Source organism: Molothrus ater, chromosome 5 (genome assembly GCF_012460135.2).
Source record: "Molothrus ater isolate BHLD 08-10-18 breed brown headed cowbird chromosome 5, BPBGC_Mater_1.1, whole genome shotgun sequence".
NCBI classification, from domain to species: Eukaryota; Metazoa; Chordata; class Aves; order Passeriformes; family Icteridae; genus Molothrus; species Molothrus ater.
The window spans coordinates 64,638,705-64,658,599 of record NC_050482.2 but is presented as its reverse complement, the minus strand read 5'-3'; the positions used below and the strand labels follow the sequence as shown (position 1 = coordinate 64,658,599).

At 44.5% G+C, this 19,895-nt stretch overlaps 1 protein-coding gene across 2 annotated transcripts; it reads right to left on the bottom strand.

Moving 5' to 3' along the window:
• Nucleotides 1–7,873: 7,873 nt before the first annotated feature.
• On the bottom strand, nt 7,874–19,176 carry LOC118698311 (probable G-protein coupled receptor 19). 2 transcript variants are annotated; one of them, XM_036401500.2, is made up of 2 exons: nt 18,765–19,176; nt 7,874–9,308 (listed from the first exon to the last, which is right to left on the bottom strand). In XM_036401500.2, the coding sequence occupies exon 2, from the start codon at nt 9,271–9,273 to the stop codon at nt 8,044–8,046; it is 1,230 nt and encodes a 409-aa protein (XP_036257393.1). In that variant the 5' UTR covers nt 9,274–9,308; nt 18,765–19,176; the 3' UTR covers nt 7,874–8,043. The 2 variants fall into 2 exon arrangements, with proteins under 2 accessions (XP_036257393.1, XP_036257394.1); XM_036401501.2 differs by lacking the exon at nt 18,765–19,176 and adding an exon at nt 10,154–10,229.
• Between the last annotated feature and the right edge of the window lie 719 nt (nt 19,177–19,895).

Sequence of the window (19,895 nt, the reverse complement as noted above, 5' to 3'; positions counted from 1 at the left end):
CCTTTCAGCAGAAAGGTTTCTTTTCTGGAGGAAATGGAGAGTGGGAATTTCTCATTGTGGTGAGCAGCAGTTTCTTCTGTTCCTTGTCATGGTGGCTCTTGCTTCTTGGCTTAGTCAGCACTTGACATTACAAGGCTGTGTTTGGCAAGCCTGGCCCCAACTCTGTGGCACAGATAGTGGTGCCCATGCTCTGACAGGTTCCTTGTGCTTTGTGCAGATGGACAGGAGGTCTGTTACTGCCTCCATCATCCTTGATTGTCTGCAAGCAAAAAAATCTGTCACACATAGTTACAGCTCTAACTGCACCTTTTCCATCTGCACTAGATGTACTACCAAATGTAGGATTCCCAGCAGCAATATCATTCATTCAAGTTCTGTGGCTTCCATCATGTAGCAGGTTGTGCTGTGTTATACATTTTTTGGCCTAGCTGGGTTTCTGGGAGTCCTTTATTTTGAAACTTGAAGTCTAGCAGTTCCCCTTAAAAACCAGCAAGTGTTTGTGGTTCATGCTTGTTCGCTGCTCTAATGCCCATACTCTTCATCCTTGTTAGGGTGGCTCCTAGGAGTGATACAGGCAAGTCCTCTGGTCAGGAGTCTCATCTAGTTCCCTAAATAATGTAGGGTGGTATAGTCTTACCCTCTTTTTGTGTAGGCTGGGTACAGCCTTTCACATGTTTCTCCTCCAGCAAGTGAGCACAGCTGGTTCTCTCTCACAAGTGCTGAAGAAAGCAAGTGAGCCTGGAAATGCCATTCATTTTCCCACTTACCATGGAAATCTAATCTTCAGCCAGACTCATTTGGCAAGCTAAAGGTGGGTATCTCTTGGAAACTGTCCACAGTCCTAAAAAATGCTATCTGTACTATTTGGTGTTTACACCAACCCCACAAATCATGTTAGGGTTAAGTGTAGTAAGACTGAATTCAGTGGATGATGATAGACTAAGCGCTGCACTAATCCTTTTGGGGAGTGTAAAGCAAGGATGGACCAGATAGTGGCAGCTTCATAAGGCAGATGTGCAGTAGGTCTTGCCTTTTTGTTGCTGTATATATGCTGCATGCACAGAATCCTGCAGTGAAGGGGATACATTTAATTGACTCATCACTTAACTGAGAACATTTTGTAATTATGTGTTAAAAAAAAAATAATCACAGTCTGCTTTCACAATCTGATAATAAGTCTTTGTCAAAGAATCAGTATCCTGTTAAGTGCTTTTCAAACACTATCTTAACTTATATCAGGGGTTTATTTTAATGTAGTAGACAAATTTCAAAAAGCTTATCTCTTTCTTGAAAGCTGAAATCTGGCCAACTTTGAGAGTGCCTGAGACTGATTGTTTTTCCTTTTCTTTCCCTTTTACATTTTAGGGTGAAGACTAACCTACATCAGGAGTGAATCTAGTTTTTCCTGAAAAGCTAGAGAAGGTTTGGGATCATAACTCCAGTTGCTGCTTTCCAAGAAATTGTGATCTCTATAACTACCTATAAAATTACTGTTTATATAAGAAATAATTGTTTGAGACAAGTCTCAAAATGCAGACAAAGCAGAGGAAAAGCTGAAATAAGAACCATAGTCCTCCTCATTGTGCTCAAGAGTTACAGCAGGGGGGACAGAGGATGGGTTGATGTAGAAATCCCTGTTGGAGGTAAGCTGGGCAAAATACCAGTTTGTCAGTTCCTGCTCTTTGTGTCACTGAGCATTAATTTCTCCAAAAGTCATGTCAATAAATTAATTTCTTACATGACTCCATTGTGAATTTGTATGAGAAAACATAAGCTTCTAATCCACAGTGAAACCTGAGGTGTCCCAACTGAATAGCACATCAGTGGACTAAAATTCAACTGATGCTGATTTTTGCAATGTGCAGATTTTTGTATGTAGATCTATCATGGCCTTCCAGTGCCTGAGGGGAACCTGCAACAAAGATGGGGAGGGACTATTGACAAGGGCCTGGAGTGTCAGGACAAGGGACAATGGGTTCAAACTGACAGAGAGGGTTTAGATTAGATGGCAAGAAAAAATTCATTACTGTGAGGCCTATAAAAGATTGCCCAGAGAAGCTGTGGATGCCCCATCCCTGGAGGTGTTCGAGATCTGGTTGGATGGAGCTCTGAACAATCTCTAAATTTCAACTAGAAAATGCTGTCATTGGTCAGCTAATGATTTTCAGCAGTGTTTAATAAAAAAACCCAAACAAACAAACAAACAACAAACAAAAACCCTAAAAAACTTAAACTGCTTTTCAGTTTGGTTTTTTCTTTTTTCTCCATAAAAAGCATTTGGGAGGCAGGAGTTTTGCTTCCATAACTAGTACAAGATTAACTTTGCTTTTTTATGTATTAGCCTGTATCTCACAAATGGCTGAATCAACACAACTGCTGCTTGAAGCAATTCTTGTGTATGATCTCTGTGTTTGGGTGGGTATTGGTGGCATTCCTAGCTGTGCTGCAGCTGATTAAATAAATGTGTGAATAAAAGACTAAAAGTGAATTATAAAATGTGTGTTTTCATGAGACAGGCTGTTCAGGGGGAATAGAAATAGCCCATGAAGGGTGACTTATTCCCAGACCTTCCTTCTCATGGCAACTTTCAGAATACATTTTGATCAAGTTGAGCAGTGCTGCCAACAGCAATGCTGGGTGTTTCTGAGGCAGTGCATTCCAGCTTTGCCATTCCAGCTTTGCCATCCTTCCATGGCATGCTCTGAGTGCCTGCTGATGTGAGAGCAGTCCTTTCCTGCTCCCTATCAAACACACACCTGGCCATGTTGCTAGGTCAGTGTTTTCTGCTTTGCATTTCTGGGCTTTTTCTTTCCTCTTCCTTTCAAATCTCCTTTTTGGAATGCATTCCTTCTTTGGTACAGAAAAAGACTATTCTGTGAATCTCCTTTCTTTCCCAAGTAGCCTGGCAGCTATTTTTAAAAGCTGTCCAGGGTTCCTTTTTCAAAGGACTGTGGATGGGTAACCCTGAGTTACTCTGCAGTTTGTGCCTCTGCACATGTGTACCACACCCACCAACTCCCCCCTTCTGCATTTCACACCCTGTGACATCTGTAAATACCCCTTGTGCACTGCACTGAATGATAGCATCACCCTTTGTAGCACAGGAGCCTCTTGTTTCTCAGCCCAGAGTGGTTTTTGCTTGCTCAAGCATTCTGATGAGCTGTGTGGTCAGGAGGAAGGTGACAGCATTAGCAGACAGCAGTGATGTTGTTCAGTAGATGCTGGGTGTGCATTGAAACAGTTCTGCAAAGGGTAATTCTTCTTGCACTTGAAACACTGGGATTTAGATGATTCTGTTACTTGTGTTTCTGTACAATTCTAGGTTGCCCAGCATTTTCAGCAGTGGTTTCAAATGAAAGGGTAAGTTCAGTTTAGGTTGATGTATCTGAAATAGCCTGTGGAGTTAAGGAGGGATTAATTTAAAACATTTTGGCCCAAAGTCATTTATTTCATGAACATAGCCCAGAAAAGGTTTCATCAAAGTAAGTACAGTAATAGTGTTAATTTTCCATTTGAATCTGGAATCATATCTGGCATCTCAGATAGTGAAAGGGGAAGGAGGTATTTTATAGCTTTCTAATTAGCTAATTACTCTTGTGACATGTCTGTGTGCAAACCTTCCCAAGGTGATGGTGCTGCAGGGATCTCTGGATGACAACAGTGTTACTATTCTCACTTCAGCAAGCTGCATTTCTCATTACTTTATTCTTAGGGTTCCTCACTTTCTGAAATAAAATAGTAATTAGCTTTTTAATTACTGGTACACCAGTGGAGCCAATGTTTTTTTGATAAACAGCCAATTAACCAATTAACTGTTTCAGCTTTTTGGATTTACGTAATCTTTTTTTTTTCCTACTTTTTTTTTTTCATTATCCACTTAATGTCGTCATTTCAGTCCAATGCCACAAAATGAGTGGCATTGTTAATGGAAATTATATTGTCTACACATGCTGGCAGATAAAAAAGGCTGACTGACAGCTGGAGAACAATTATAAAAGTTGTCTGATTTAATCCCTCTGCCCTGAGCTACTCGTGGAATGAGCACAGTTGCAGTTCTGTGAATGTATTCATAAAAAAATGTAGGCAGAATGATGAATGGGCTCTTGTGATTTCTTGCATTCACCTTGCATTTTTTTTCTCAATCATCTCCTTTGCATGAAACAGGGCATTCAAAAAAACCAAATGTACCTATTACTAATACAGCTTGGCATTGATCTGTCAGAAATACTACCACCAGCTGTAACTTTAAATATCACCTATTGAAATTATTTTCTTTATTACTCTAAACCTTCTTTTCCCATCTTTTATTAGCATATAACTGTTATTGGATATCAGTGAGAATTTTATAAAGTATCAATTTCAAATTAATTATAAGGGATAGAGAGAAGTGCAGGGATTGACAAGGATGCTTCTAAGTGCTAATTTGTTCCCTGTGTGCCATTTTTCTGCCATGCTTGGTTGGAAGATCTACATGGGGGTGGTAAGACTGGAGGATCAACACTGGTGCACTCCAGTTTTTTTTCTGATGTCAGGAGCCTTCCAAGGAGCACTGAGAGCCTTTGAGGACACAATTTTACTGTAGCAAGGGATAGGGAAGGCTTTAGCTGGTTATGTTTCTTCTATAGTGATCAGGCCACAGAAGAACCAAGTGAGGGGACCAGTGCTTGGCAGCAATTGCTTCTCCTGGATAAGGTGGCATTTGGAAGCCCGGCTGCCTGCAAACTCCTCTTCTGCCCTTCAAAGAAAAATGGATCTTGAGTTGCTTTTCATTAAATATTTCCCTTGAAGACCAGTCTCTAGTGATTTGTTACCTGGTAAGGAATTTCTTCTGGCAGTAAACATGTTACATGTGCAGGAAGTGATCTTTGAAGATGCAGTTGTGCTGAGGGCCACATGCTCAGCATCCCTCTTACAGAAAAAAAAAAAACAACCCTACAAGCCCAAGAATGAAGATCCTGACAAAGATGCCCTGAGTGAGTGTGAAAGACCAAGTCAGTAATGTGGCAAGAGCTGTTTCAGAGTTTGCAAAAAGCCAGAGAGGGCAGATGAGCTCCCAGCATCGAGATAATGCAATCAGGGCTACTCCTGCTGCATTTACAGCTAGCTGGTGGCTAATCTGAAATCTTGCTAACTCTGGATATTTCTTCATCATTTTCCTTCCTGTGTTTGGATCAATATGGGGAGGGTCTCTGTAGAAGTGGAGATGGTATATCTCTGGGGCTGAAGAGAAGAGCTGTAATGCCTTTGGAAATAGGTGGGTAATTACATCCATCTGTATGTGGCTTCTGCTGCCTAATTCTACATGGCTTCAAAAAAATCCAAGTCCTTGATCAGTCCCTCTTCCCCAAAAGCATCTCTTCCTTTTACTGGTGCATGCAGAGAAAAAGCTTGTGTCTGCCCAGGCATGAGACAAGAACAAATCTAATTATTTAGTGGTGTAATATTTTTTTCTTTTTCTATTCTCCTGTAAATGTAGGACCAAATTGAGAGCTGGTGTAAAATGGTTGTGATGCTGCTCACAAAAGAATTACTGCATCTTTGTCACTTCTGAATATTATCCAGGGACCAGTTTCATGAAACAAATTAAAGACTCTGTGTGTGTTAGCAGTAGTGTAGAAAAAAAATCTGTGGTTTAGTCCAGACTGCTCATCAGGAGGTGACATTTATACAGCAATCTTCCTGTAGGTGTGTTATGTTTTACTAGAAGCCAGTTCAAATAAAGCTTCTGTAATTTATAATGACCTATTCCACAACACTTGCTAAGTTGAAAAGAGCCAACTAATAAAGACATATTAACTTACAGAATCACTTAAGGAGTTAATAACCCTTCCTTTGAGCATTTGGGTCTGGCTTTAATAAACTTCAAATCTGCTTTTTGTTCTTTAAACAGGAAGGATCTGATATTGAGAAGGGCTGAGCGCTCAGAATTTCAGCTGCTATTGATGGCGTGTGTTCAGCACCTTGGAAAACCAACTCCTAAATCAATGTCAGTTAAATCTGAATTTAAATGGGTTGAGTTGAGGAGACTGAAAAAACTCTGGGGATTCTTAAGTGGGCATATGGAAACCTTTAAGTCCAATTATTGGTGATAGCTACTTCGGTGTCACCTCTGTGAGGCTGGTGGAAAAATAGGTACAAGTGAAGTGAGTCTCTGCTTCTCACTAGCCCCAACCCCTCAACTGGAAATTTTTAAAGTATACTTAACTGAAAATCCAACTTTCTGCTGAAATAAAAAGGAAGGGACATAATTGGACAATTTGTAATAGGAATTCCCAAGGGCAAGCCACTTAATACTGAGTATAAACAGCAGTGATGGAATTTCTACTTAATATATGTCTGCTTAATGGAAAAAAAAAGCCTAATGATTGGCACTGTATAATGTTCTTACTCAGGAAACATTTAAAACAAAGGAATGGATGGGCAAGAGACCCAGGAGTGCTTTCTCTCAGAACCTCCCCTTTGTAGATGGGCTTGAGATGTGTTTGTGGAGTTTATTCTGTTTGTTTTGTGTCTATATTGATCAGGCAAATCCTACAGAATTTTCCATTTCTTGCTTAGATAATTCATGCTCTGTCTCCTGTCTCTGGCATCTCTGGGGCCTTGGCAAACCAGGAGGTACCTGGCATTGGTGCTACCAAACCCATCTGTCCTAAACCTACCTGTCCACCAGTCCATCACCTGTCCTAAAATCATGGAAGGAGTGAGAAAGCTTTCTCCTTGCTCTTGTGGTTTTACCAGGGTAGTCTGGGTTAAAAGAAGCCACAGCAGGCAAAGCCAAGCTCACTCTGCTACAAGTGGGATTGGGATTTTACTGATGTGGAAAGGTGGTTTAAGAGACCCAGCCTCCAGACTTCACTCATGGTTGCACGGCTGGTTAGAGCCCATGATGTCAGTGCAGAACTATCAGCTCTAGTAGAGGAGGGACATTGTGTCCCTAGCTGGTGTGTCTTGGCAATCCTGGACTTTTCCTGGCCACCTTCTGTAGTGAAAAACCTTTTGAAAAGTGAGGAAACACGGTAGCCTTGAAGAAACAAGTGTCCTGTGTGCCTCTGGACTCTGACCTAGCAGGAGGTGGGTAACCATGAACTGTGGTCCTCTGTGACCTCAGGACTCATTCTATTCAGTTCCTTTATTATTTCTCTAATGAAACTACTAACCAAAAGAAGAACTGTTGTGTTTCAATCTCCAATCCAAAGTTGAAAATCATGTTGCAAAATTGCCTGCTTAGCTTAGATCTGATTTTTCTGTGTCAGAGGCCGTTAAATGTCAAAGGAAAGCTAAGCATATGGTGGTGTTTCAGCAAGAAACAGCCAGGTCAGAATCTGAACCAGACAGAAAATACTGGTCTTGACTCACTTTCAAGGTCCTCTCATCTCCTAATTCATGGGAGTTTTTTGCTAGTGGCTTTAATGAGAAATGTCAGATCCTTCTTTAATGGGGATTTCTGAATTTGTGAAACACATACGTAAGTGTCCCTGTGGTCAGTAAGGGTTCTTCCAACCCTACTTTGTGTCGTAGAGGATGAGGAAGGAAGTTTTTTACCAGACATGTAGGATTATTTCTCAGCCAACAGGGCCCCACATATGGACATCTTACCTGTGGGATCTCAATAGGATGGACAACCCCAGTGCAACTGTATTTGTGGGGACATAGTGGAAGGAAGCCTGGATGGCTTTGGGTGGATTTAGGCATTTATGCACCGTGGCCCATCCTGTAAAGGGATTAAAACAAGCAGTTTTTCTTTCTTCTCCTTTTCTCCCTACAGACAGACAGTGTAAGGACTCTTGTTTTGCAGATAAGCTCTGCTTGTGATTGTAGGAGAGGAGTTTCCCAAAGCAGAATGTAGTAACCGAAATGAAATTGAACAAATGCATCAAACCCAAGGCATTTAATAAAATAAAACATCTCTTTTCCACCCTCTCCCCCCTCCCAACCCCTCCACAAAAAACTGGGTTAAAAATATGTAGCTATACATTGGTTCCAAAGGAGAGAAAATTCCTTCTTCTGGGGGTACAGAGTAACTTTTCAAAACAATGCAGCCCACTAGACAAACGTATTTGGGGGGTTGGACGGAATAGGCCAGGCGAGCTTTCTTTCCTTGGCTTCTCTGTTAAAAGCGTCATAGGTGGAGTCTTTGGTGACACTTTTGGCTGTAGCTGGAATATCTGCAATACCAACATGATTTTTTTTTGCTATCCTGGAACTGGTGGTGATGGTGTATGCATTGCTTCTGTAGCATTTCATGGCAGACATGCAAAAAGTTTCTTTCATCCCTCTTCTGAAGTTTGCATTATAGATGGAATAGAGGGTTGGCTTGGAGGCTGAGGAACTGAAAGAGATCCAGGTGATGGCCAGGAAAAGCAAGGAGCTCTTTCTGTAGTCTGTTTCCTGTGGGTGCCACAACTGTACCATGAAGAAAGGCAGCCAGGACAGGAGGAACATTGAGTTTAACATTAAGAACATCTTGATGGTTTTCACTTTTGTTCTCGGAACAATATTTGTTGTTCTCCTGACAGTCATTCCATCCGTGCCTATTCTCCAAATGTACTTAATGACTTTCTGGTAAAAAAGGATAATAAAGAGGGATGGGATCATAAACACCAAGAGGAGGTGGATGATACTGTAGGCAGATCCTTGCCAAGAACTGGGGAGAAAAAAGTTGCAGTGCTGGTTGCTGTTGGAGCCGTAGAGAAAGCAGGCCGGTGACGCAAACAGAGCACCACAGAGCCAGGAGGCCAAAATCATCTTTTTGGCTTTCCCCCTGGAGACTTTGAAGCTCAGGGGGTAGACAATGGTGTAGAATCGATCCACGCTGATGGCAAGGAGCACGTAGAGCTGGACCCCGGGCGTGAGGTACTGGATGTACCTGGCCAGCCGGCACACCCCGCTGCCCAGCACCCACCGCCCGCAGCTCAGCTGCAGCAGCAGGAAGGGCGCGCTCCCCACGCTGCTCACCAGGTCTGCACACGCCATGGACGCCACAAAATAGTTGGTGGTGGACTGTGTCCTCCTGCTCCTGTGGATCACTAAGCAAACCAGGAAGTTTCCCATGACAGAGATCAGCCACAGCACTCCCCAAACCACGCTGGCAGCTGCGATTTCCCCCAGCTTCAGCCCATACTCTACCAGAGAGTGGTTCCTGCTGGGGCCGGCGCCTGGGAATGGAGGTTCTGTCATCTCGTAGCCAGCAGGAGGGGAGGAGGCTTTGGGGCTGCTCGTGTTCTGCATCAGGAGCAAGGTAAAGAGAAGAACAGGACCGCTGCTGTTATCCATGCTGCGAGAAAACTCGGCTACGTCTTTTGCTCAGGCTGCGGACAGAGAGGAGAGAAAACGTTCTCTTGAACAGCTGTGTATGAAAAGCCCACCTTAACCTACAAAAGAATATTCTCAGTAGTAGAAATATATACTGTATTTCTGTATATTGTGTATTCTGTATATTTCTGTATATTGTATATTTCTGTATACTGTATATTGTATAGAAATATATTCTGTATTTCTCTGCTAACACTGAAATACAGCTCTGGGTTCCAGTGTAGCTGGTGGTACAACAGGCTGTGTCAGAGCGATCCCACCCCATTCCCTGGTTTGAGGTGGCTGCCAGCCTTTCATGCCCTTTCACATCCTTTCACTTTTTTTCCTCACAGCCCCACTCCACCTCTGCATCATGTGCACCATGACCCCAACACCTCCATGGGGAGGATGAGAAAGGCAGGATCCCTTGGCCAACACAGAGGGTCACCAGGTAATAAGAGACTCAGTCCAGAGAAATTTCTGGACCACTGCCATGTATGTCCACAAGCCCTGACCAGACCAGGTTATAGCCCCCTTTTTTGTGTGGTTTTCCTTGGAGCAGGATGTCTGTGGTGGGAAGCCCTTCTCTTGGGGCTGCCCAAGGAGACTTCCCGGGATTGAGCACCCTCACCAGCAGCCCCACACCTCTGGGAGAATGACTGTTCTAATCTTGAATGATCCTTAGACCCTTGTGGACAAAGTGAGCTGAATTTCTGGAGCCCTTCAGTGAGAGGCCTTCGGGGTGTGCACTTTGGGCCATTGTTCTTGTCTGTGGAGTAACAATGTCCCCGAGTGGTGACATGGAACCTACCACCTGTCAAATGTCACTGCCTGTGAGTTACAGTTTGTCTGAGGGTGTTACCTGTGTGAAATTGTTCTCCTGCACCCTCCTGGCAGACACACCACAGATTGTGATGGGTGTGACCTCCCATTCTATGCCTATATTGCTAGATAGCTTCCAGCGTTGAGTTTAGCCAGATGGTTGGGTTGGTTTTAGCCTGTCACAGGGATAAAATGGAAAAATAGCTAATTTTAGTGGCTGTACATATGCAAACACCCTGCTGCTGTCTGATGTCCTTTCAGTCATCATCCTGACATGCAAAGCCTTTTACTCACTAGACATACAAAGCCTTTTCTATGGGTCTACTGCGAGAATGCTGAACTCCAGAGCCTGTTGCTGTGCAAGATAAATCAGGATTAAGTTAATGACTGGAAGATCAAAAAGTTCATCCAGGAAGCCAAATGAACAAGCTCAAAAAGCCACCACCATCCTCCTCAGCTTTCCAAGTGATCCAGATTCCCAGGTTTGCCATCTGATGGGCTTTTTCCAATGCTTCACTGATGCTTTTTGCTATGCCTACTCTGGCTCTGCATCTACCACCTATTATTTTCTCCTTGTCTTCCTACTCAGAGTGAGGCATGAAAGCACAGAGCCACAGGATGAATTTGGGATCTTGCCCCTTGTGCTGTATTGCATGTCTCCTTCAATAATGCGGTGCAAAAAAAATGTCAAAAAGAAGTAACAATTTCTTGGTGTGGTTATAGAAGATTTTTTCCCTCTAGCTTTTTAGGGCCTGTACTTACTGTGGCTGTTTGTGTCATGTGAGGGGGCACTGTCAGCAGGTCATACATTGCCCCTTGTCCCCTCCTCTGCTGCAGGGCTGGGGGTGCTGCCCAGCCTGGCCTTGCCTTCCCTCTCATCCTTGGTTGCTCTCCCTCTTTGTTTCCTTAGTGGCTTTGCCTGGCAGATGATTCCTGATTTCTCAGAGGGTTCCTGCTTGTCTTTCCCCACCCTCCTTTGGATGGATCTGCTTCCTTGGAGAAATCCAGCTGGCAGGGCATTTGGGCTGCTGTGTCTGGCAGAGTGGCAGCATGCATTGTCAGTGCAACCTGCTAAATTACCTGTTGGAATTATCTGTAATAAAATAATACACGTGGAGGCTATTAACTAGATAGAAAGGAACATTATGGGATAATTTTCTTCCTTAATTTCCCTTCTTGCCATGCAGAAGTATGTGCCATTTAAAATTAGCCAGCTGTACAAATTAAGCCTCGTAGAAGAATAATCAGATAAAATGTCTTGACCAGTACTGAAGAGCAGTGGACGTCTGGTACAAGAATTAAAAGGCCTTTCCAAGCTGTTAAAATAGGCTGAGTTGCTAACACTGTTCGTGTGATATTTCTCCTTGTGATCCAAATCTGCTCTCTGTGTCTGCTCAGACTTGACACATTTAGTTTTGCAGGTGGGTAAACCCCAAACCAGTTATAGGGCTGCAGTGCCAGATGGTACTTTTTGGGTTTTTCTGATGCATCTTGCCTAAGAGTCAGCCCAACCACTGTTCAACCCCTGAGCCTGGGTTACCTGCAAACACACCTTGGAGTAGAGAGGAATTCAGCAGCCCTGGGCAGAGAACAGCATGACCCCAGTGGAGAGCAACCAGTGGGTGCCCAAAGGAAGGAAAATTCCAGGAGAAGAATCCATCTGCCCTGGGCCAGTGCTTGGCTGGCAGAGGAAGCAACATGGGGGTGGAAGAGCTGCCCATGTTCAGCACAGATGGTTCTTGTGTGCTGCTGCTGCTTTCCTCTCTATCTGTGGAACAGGAGAGGCACCCAGCAGAGGGACAGCTCATGCTGAATTCCTTGGTTCTTCTTTGGAAAACTCCCAGGTCATTTAGCCCACTGCCCACGAGGCACAGGTGAAAATATAGTTGCAATTATAGGGAGTTGAACTAACTTGAGCCTAGGATTTCATTGGTTTTACAGCAATTACTTGTTTTATTTTTCAGAAAGGTAAAATGCAATCTGATTAACCACTGTACTCTGTCATTCCTGCATTCCTAGTCATATGGAATGGACCAGAAACTAATTTCTTTTATTTTAAATGCTCTCTAGTCAAAACTATTTTCCTTATGTGGCACTGAGATCGGGATCATGCTCTGATTTAATACTAAGAATCTGAGTGTCTATGGTGCAGTACATATTTTTCTTCAGTGAGCAATTCTGCTTTTTATGAGTCTGTTTTTTATAGTAGAGACTTGAACTTTTGCATTATGAGTAATGCTCCAAAAGGAAACAGCATCATAAAAAGCTCAGCATAGGCACAACTCTGTATGGATCTGAGATGCAAATAACTGGAGATACCATGGCTTGCTACATTATTTATCCCCAATTCCCATGTCTATATTTGCTACATTGTTTGCTGAAATATGGTTTAAGTGTTAGTGAACTATTCAGCTTGCAAATATCAGGTCCATAAAAACCAGTGACGAGTTCTGTCAACTCCCTCTGCCCTGAAGGTCCATAAGCAAAAATTTAGAAGCACAACAAGTAAAAATTATGTATAGCAAGTAGGAGAGGCCTAATTCAATTTTAAGTTAACAAAAATGCTCGTATTAATTTCCCCTTTATCCAATGTAATACTGACCTGAATGGCTGCTTTCCAGTAATTGTGGGTCTGCGTGGATTCAGCAGTGCCAGAAATCCCACTTTGTCTTTCAAGCATTTTAGAGTGGGAATCCTTTTAAAACTGGTATGAGGGAGGCCTTTCTGTATTTCTGTTTAAAACCTACTTCTTTGTGCATTAGCTTTGGGAAAGAAAGAGCATGAGAGATGACTCATAATCATTGAAGAGGGATTTCCTGATGCCACAGTTCCATTTTACTGACCTTAATTTGCAGTTTGGAAACCAAATAGCTCCATTTTGAGCTGATAGCTCTCCATAACAGATCTGTTACTTAGAGATTAACTGTTTGAGCCACAAAAACTTCATGCAAGCACTGCCACGTCTACTTGGCTATTGCACAAAGCTCCTGTGGCATAGTTACTGTGTGTTTGTATGTTCACTGTCCTCCCTAAAATTGCAACACCCATTGCAACTTGGAAGAGCAAAACCTACTAAGATTCTAAAAGGAATGCAGTAAATGGGATTTTTAAAATGTTTAATCAAAAGAAAAAGCATTTTGTTTCCCAAATAGTATTTTTCAGTATTAGAAGTGCAGCTAAATAAGCAGATCATTGTATGTTACTTGACCTAAGCACTAGCAGAGGGGCTTTTTTATTCAACATTTTTTACCTCTCTGTATCATAGCTGCAAAACACCAGGCAAGCATTGGCCCAGCAAATTATTTCAAAAGCATTAAGCTGGTCATTTACTGCATAAACTTCTCTCTCTGGAGAGTGTCTCGGGAAGAGCTGCCAGGATGGAGGAGAAATGCTTCATCTAACTGAGTGTAATCAACATTAGGAGTGTGAGTTAATTGAATCAGAGTGGGGGAAGGGGGCTTTTGTCTGGCTGTGAGATGCTAGAAGATGACATCCACCCTGCCTAAATTCAGAAGAACTGCCCTGTGAGTGCAATGTGCCAGTGCAGAAATCCCTTTGTAGAAGAGCACAGAGTTTTAGCCTCTCTCTGTCCCTTGCTGTGCAGAGATGCTGTTGTGCATATTGAGGCCATTTAGTCCTCCTGCTTCCTGCAGAGGAATGCAGATGCACATGCTTCTGTAAGCACTCAGTTTCCCTGCCAGTCCTTTCCTCTGCTCTGGTGCTCATAAAAATCCTCAGCTCTTCGCCCTGCTTCTCTTACGAAGGCATTTCTATTCTCTGGGCCTTGCTCTGAAAAGCTCTCCAGGTGAAGTGTGTTCCTCCTCACTCTCTGCATTCCACCATGTGGGGATAGGAAACATCTGCCTCTATTTTATCCATAGAATAACCTGTTTTGAGTGCAGCAAAGCCTTTGAGATCCATACCCTCACCTCATGTGCTGCTGCCTGCTCTCTAGCTTCACCCAGCCGGTGGAGATCCTTGTCCCACAGCGTGGATAACCAAGGATGACATGGCTGTAAGCAAGGATTGGCTCACGGATGGAGCTCTCAGTGCTGGTGTGGACATGGCTCAGCTGATGGTAAAAGCTTCTGAGCTGAACTGATGGAGTAATTCCAGTTCTGGGCCCTCACTTTGGGAAGGACATTGAGATGCTTGAGCATGTCCAGAGGGGGCAACGAGGCTGGTGAGGGGCTTGGAACACAAGGCCTGTTGTGGTATTTTCTGGGTCCCCAGGACAAAGGAGGAATTGAGAATCTGACTCCCTGTTCTTACAAGGCTATTATATTATATTATAGTATAATTATATTACATTACATTATAGAATGCTATACTAAAACTACACTAAAGAATAGCGAAAGGATACAGACAGAAGGTTACATGATGATGTACAAAGAATGATGATGAAAACTTGTGACTGCTTCCAGAGTCCTGACACAGCTGGATAGTGATTGGTCTTTAAGTCAAAACAATTCACATGAAACCCAGCAAACAACCACCTGTTGGATAAACAATCTCCAGACCACATTCCAGAGCAGCAAAACAGGGAGAAGCAAATCAGATAATTATTGTTTTCATTTTTCTCTGAGCCTTCTCAGCTTCCCAGGAGACGAAATCCTGGCAAAGGGATTTTTCAGAAACTATGACAGTGACACCCTGTGAGGAATGGCTGAGGGAGCTGGGGGTGTTTAGCCTGGAGAAAGGGAGACTCAGGAGTGACCTTATCACTCTCCACAACTCCCTGAAAGGTGGCTGTAGGCAGCTGGGGGTTGGTCTCTTTCTCCAGGCAGCACTGACAGAACCACAGGACACAGTCTCAGTCTGCATCAAGGGAAATACAGCTTGGATATTAGGAAAAAGTTTTTCACAGAAAGAGTGATAAAGTTCTGGAATGGTCTGCCCAGGGGGGTGGTGGAGTCACCATCCCTGGGTGTGTTTAAAAACAGACTGGATGTGGCACTGGGTGCCAGGGTTTAGTTGAGGTGTCAGGGAATGGGTTGGACTCGATGATCTTGAAGGTCTCCTCCAACCTTGTGATTCTGTGATTCTGTGAGTAAGCTGATCTGTGTTTTTACATCTTACATCAGGATCTGAGGGCCTAGCCTGTACTGAGGGGTGAAGTCATGGCAGCAGGAAGTATGGATGAAATCAAATAAAAGAAGGAAATGTTCAATTTTTCAGCATATCTGAAGAATATCTGCTGCATGTTGGAGGAAATTCAGGGCACCCAGGCAGAGTCAGCCATTGGCCTTCTTTGGCTCTTCAAGTTCTTTTCTGTTTTAACAAGGTGTTGAAACTGAGGACAAGGATATAATACTGCAACAGCTGCTGGGGCTGCAAAAATTTTTTATTTCTTGTACTGGCTGCTTGAGGAAGAGTCCTTTCTCAGCTTCATCCTTCTAACTGAGCTTAGTGAGGAGGAGACATGCAGTAGCTAACTGGAAAAAGAACAGGGTCCATCTCTTCCTTCTGGGTCTGTCAGCTCACACCCGGAGCACTTCTGTGACCTGGGGTAGTTAATTGGTTAAGGGCAATTCCACAAGGTATGATTTTGATGAGCAAGCAGGATTCAAACCCCTGCACAAGTCCCAAGTCACTGCATTTTGGCTGAGTCTCCTTAATAGATGTTGCCATCTCCTGAAGTTCATTTTGGTTTTAAATGCTCTGGGAGCAATGGCTTTTCCCTGCATTTGGAATGAGTTTTTCTCATGTATTTACTGGGGGTTAAGACTGACCTAGAGGAAGTTACTGCAGGTCTCTTAACCTGGGGTAAGTTGCTAAAACCCAGTAATTATTCATGCACCTAAACCTTGAGATGTTTATTCTCTTGGCACTGAGAAGGAGCCCTTACTGTAACTGCAGATACACCCAACACCATGCTCTGGTCTAGGTACAGGCAGTGGTAGAATGTGAGCCAGGTCTGGGCTCAGTGTTATCCAGATAGACACCCTCACCTCCTCAGAGGGCACCACACAGTTTACAAACAGGCACACAACGGTTGCAAGTCTCTTCTTGGAGATGTAACTCTTGGCCCCAAAGGACAGCCCCTCAGGTTTAAGTGTTTCAGGGCTTTATTTTATCCTCCCACTGCTGGGATTAGTATGCAAAACTCCAGATTAGCTCTAAATGTCTAAAAATGATGATCTAAAAATGGTGGCAGAGCCCAGATCTGTGCCCAGTGTGACTGTGGGGGCACGAAAAAGTGGGAGCAAGCAGAAGAAGGACTGACCTAATTTCCAACTCTGCTGTCACAGCTTCCACCTACTGGAATTGTCCAAGAAGAGTGTAGAGAAGCTTGAAATACATCTTTGGAGGCTTTTTGTCCTCCCTGATGGGGATGGAGTGTGTCCTTGGGCATGGCTAGCCTGTACCCTTCCGTGATTCAGAGGTAGAAATATAGCTGCTCTCTCCCACGGGCTTGCATCAATTTTTGGCAACACCAGGCCCTGCCCACAGCACAGCACATCCTTCTGCTCCATGTGAGGAACATGGTGCTTACCAGGGCTGCTTTGCCATGGTGGGTGTTGACAGATAAGCACTGGTGAATCTCATGCCTGGCTGGTTTCTCTGCCCATCTCTTGGAAATTCTCACCCTCTCCCCCACAGGGATAATGCACCAGCAGCTGCAGTGGGCAGCTCTCTCACCAGCAGAGAGCACAAGCTTTCCCCCTAGGAGAATCTGAGGAATATATATATTTTTTTTTTACTGTTGGTTTTGTGTGGAAAGGTTATGTAGAAAGAAATTCTTGAGAGGACATGTTGTGAAAACAGGTCACACCAGGTGTTTGTGTGGCAGCAGGATTTTTGCACTGGTGTGAACATTTGGGAGAGTTCCTGTCATGGGGCTCTAGACCCTTCTTGGTAACATGGAACTGGTGCTCACAGGGCACAGGTGACAGGGAGTGGGGTGGCAGTGGTATCTTTATAACCAGAGATGCCTGAGGTGCTTCCAGGAGGACTTATCTGATAGGAATGAGAGGAGCAGACCTGCATGAGCAGTAGAACAACTCTCACACAGGCCTCTGCCTGAGGATACAGCCATTAGGGAGAGCATTTCAGTATTCCCACACCAGCTGGGCTGGAGAAGCTGGGAGGGCTGAAGGTCGTGCACAGCCCAAAGTTGGGTTGGAAATGCCTGATGTGGAGAAGATTGTGGGAAGGGATCTCTCTGCTGGGCAGGGCTCAGGGAGGATAAAAGCAGCCACTGAGGCAAGGTGTCAGCCCCTGACCTGAGATGCCTTCATGGAAAGTGTGCCAGTTGCAAGAACTCTTTGCTGCCTCCCATCTTTCCAGGGAAGGATGGAAGCTGCTGGAATGCAGAAACCCCAAGCACACAAGGGCTGCGTCATGTTTTGGTGCTGGGAGAACTGGTGGGGAGGGTGAGCTGACTCCACCTGAGGATGTTGGGGGTCTGTTCTGCATGGTTTGACTGAAATTGCTCTCTGTTAAACACCTGAGAGAGGGTGCCTGGTGAGGCTGCAAAGGAAAATGCAGGTGGAGGTCATGGGGTGAGACCCAGGTGTGGAATTGCACTGCACAGCTCTGCAAACAGGGGACTCACAGGAGAGCTGGGGGGAGGGAGAGTCTGCGAGCTCTCACTTTGAGACAAGGAGCACAGCTCCCCAAATGGGTCTAAAGAGTAGAGATTCCTCCCCTTACTGACTCATCTGAGACCAGAATGCTTAAAATAAATCAGAAATCAAGCTTACTCATAAATCAAGTTTCAAAAAAATTCCATATTTAGACACCCAAATAAGCTTTTAGGATGCCTCTGGGTTGGCAACCAGTTTTTCTGCAAACCAAGCCACTTGTTTAGGTGGTTAAGAGCGACTTTAACAACAAACCTTCAAGAACCACATCTGAGAAGCTTTGCCAGAAAGAACTGGCTATGAATCCTGCCTTATACACACAAATGGCCTTTTGAAAGCAGAAGGCAGCTTTGCTTCCCCCTTACTCCTTGGAGCCAACATACTGTTTGACATGCTGGAAGCCAGCTGGATAAATGGGAAATATTGCTATGCATTCTTAGAGAGTCTGTGCCTGAATTAGCTAAACCAGAGCAGCCCTCTTGCCTGTGCTGGCTAGGGATAAACAAAGATTGCTCTGCCTGTGGGGTTTCCCTGAGTAGCTGCACCAAGGCACCCACAGAGAAAAACGGAGACAGCGCCTTCAGAAAGGATGTTTTCAAATTAATGACTGAAAAATACAAAAGCAGCTGTTCCACAGCAATAACGTGAGGAAGGAAGAAGCTGCTTGAATTTATTTAGAGACAGAAAAAGCCAGATGAGCAGATCGGTCTGCTTCATTGCTGTAAAGTAATTTTCTGTTTTCACTGAACTGATTGTTTCAAACAAATAAGTAACATAATTGAAAGATAATGAATATAGATAGAGAGAATGTAGATTTGTCCAGAAAATATAGGTACTTATTCTGCAGGTAATTCTACACAGCCCCCTGCTTTCAGCACAATAAGATTAAAATTCAAGCCCCACAGAACATTTTCTCCTGAGGAATGAGTCCTCCTGGCTAATCCCCAAGTGATTTAAATGCACATCAGATAAATTACCGGGAAAGATCGTGTCGTTTGCCTCGGCAGGGAGAATTACCCCTTTGGCTACAGCAGCGCTCAGCACAGCCCCCATGCACCCACATACCTGCTCCAAAGCATAATCCCAGAGGCGCTGGTCTCCTCCTTGCTCTGCTCGTTATCCCAAGTGAAGTCCCGCTCATCCTGGGAACCCCGGGCTGCCTCCAGGGCTGCAGCTGCCTCGCAAAGGGAGGGACGGGCTATTGCAGCTCTCTCCTGCACCGGAGGAGAGGATGACGTTGGGCAGGGGTGGCCGCTGCCCGGCCGCTCTCGGTGCCGTGCGGGATGCGGATGGAGCGGCCGCCCCCGGCACTGCCCGGGCGCCGCTCCCGCCCCGTCGGGGCATCAGCACCGCGGACAGCGCCGGAGCGGCCGCGCCGGGGACACCTTGGGGACACCTTGGGGACACCGTGGGGACACCGGGGGGACACCGGGAGGGCCCCAGGGCTGGGCCGCCCCCGGCCCGCGGCGGGGCCCGGCTGCCGGCGCTGACGTGCCGGTTGCCATGGCGAGCGCGGCGGCGGGAGAGGATGCTTTTCACCCGCGATGGTCGCCATGGGACCCCGCCGATTGAAAGGAAAGGAGCGAATGAATAACAGGAGGGAGGTGGGGAGAATGTTTAACTAGTTTCCTCCGGGAATTTGTGCCTTCTTTCTTTTTTCTTCTTCCTTTTATTTATTTTTTTTAAATTTTTTTAAATTCCCATGTGGATACTGAAACTCAGGCAGCCTGGTCCGTATCCCTGCTCTACCCCCGATTTAAAATTCAGCACATTTTTATTGTTTGGGGAATGTCACTGGCACAATCTCCTCATGTTCTCTGTCACATATACTTTATTAAGCAAGCTGGAATAATAACAACCCACTCCCCACCCCAAATCTTAATCAGCTCTCTCTCACAAACATTTTTCCCGCAGCTCCATAAATTGGATTACACTGGAAGTTTGAGGAAGGAAGGGATCATTTTAGCCCTGGCAAACTTTCTGCCTGTGAACTAAGCAAGAAATTTGTTTGGAGTATGGATTTCTATTATTTCAGGATTTCTGACTTGAAGTGCATTGGTAACCTGAACCAATAAAGGCTGGGCATTCTCCTTTGTTTTCCCTCATTTTTTCAGTGAGAACTCCAAGAACTATATATTTTTTTTATAACTTTATATATCTCTCCAAGAACTCTATATTTTTATAATTGTTTTTAAA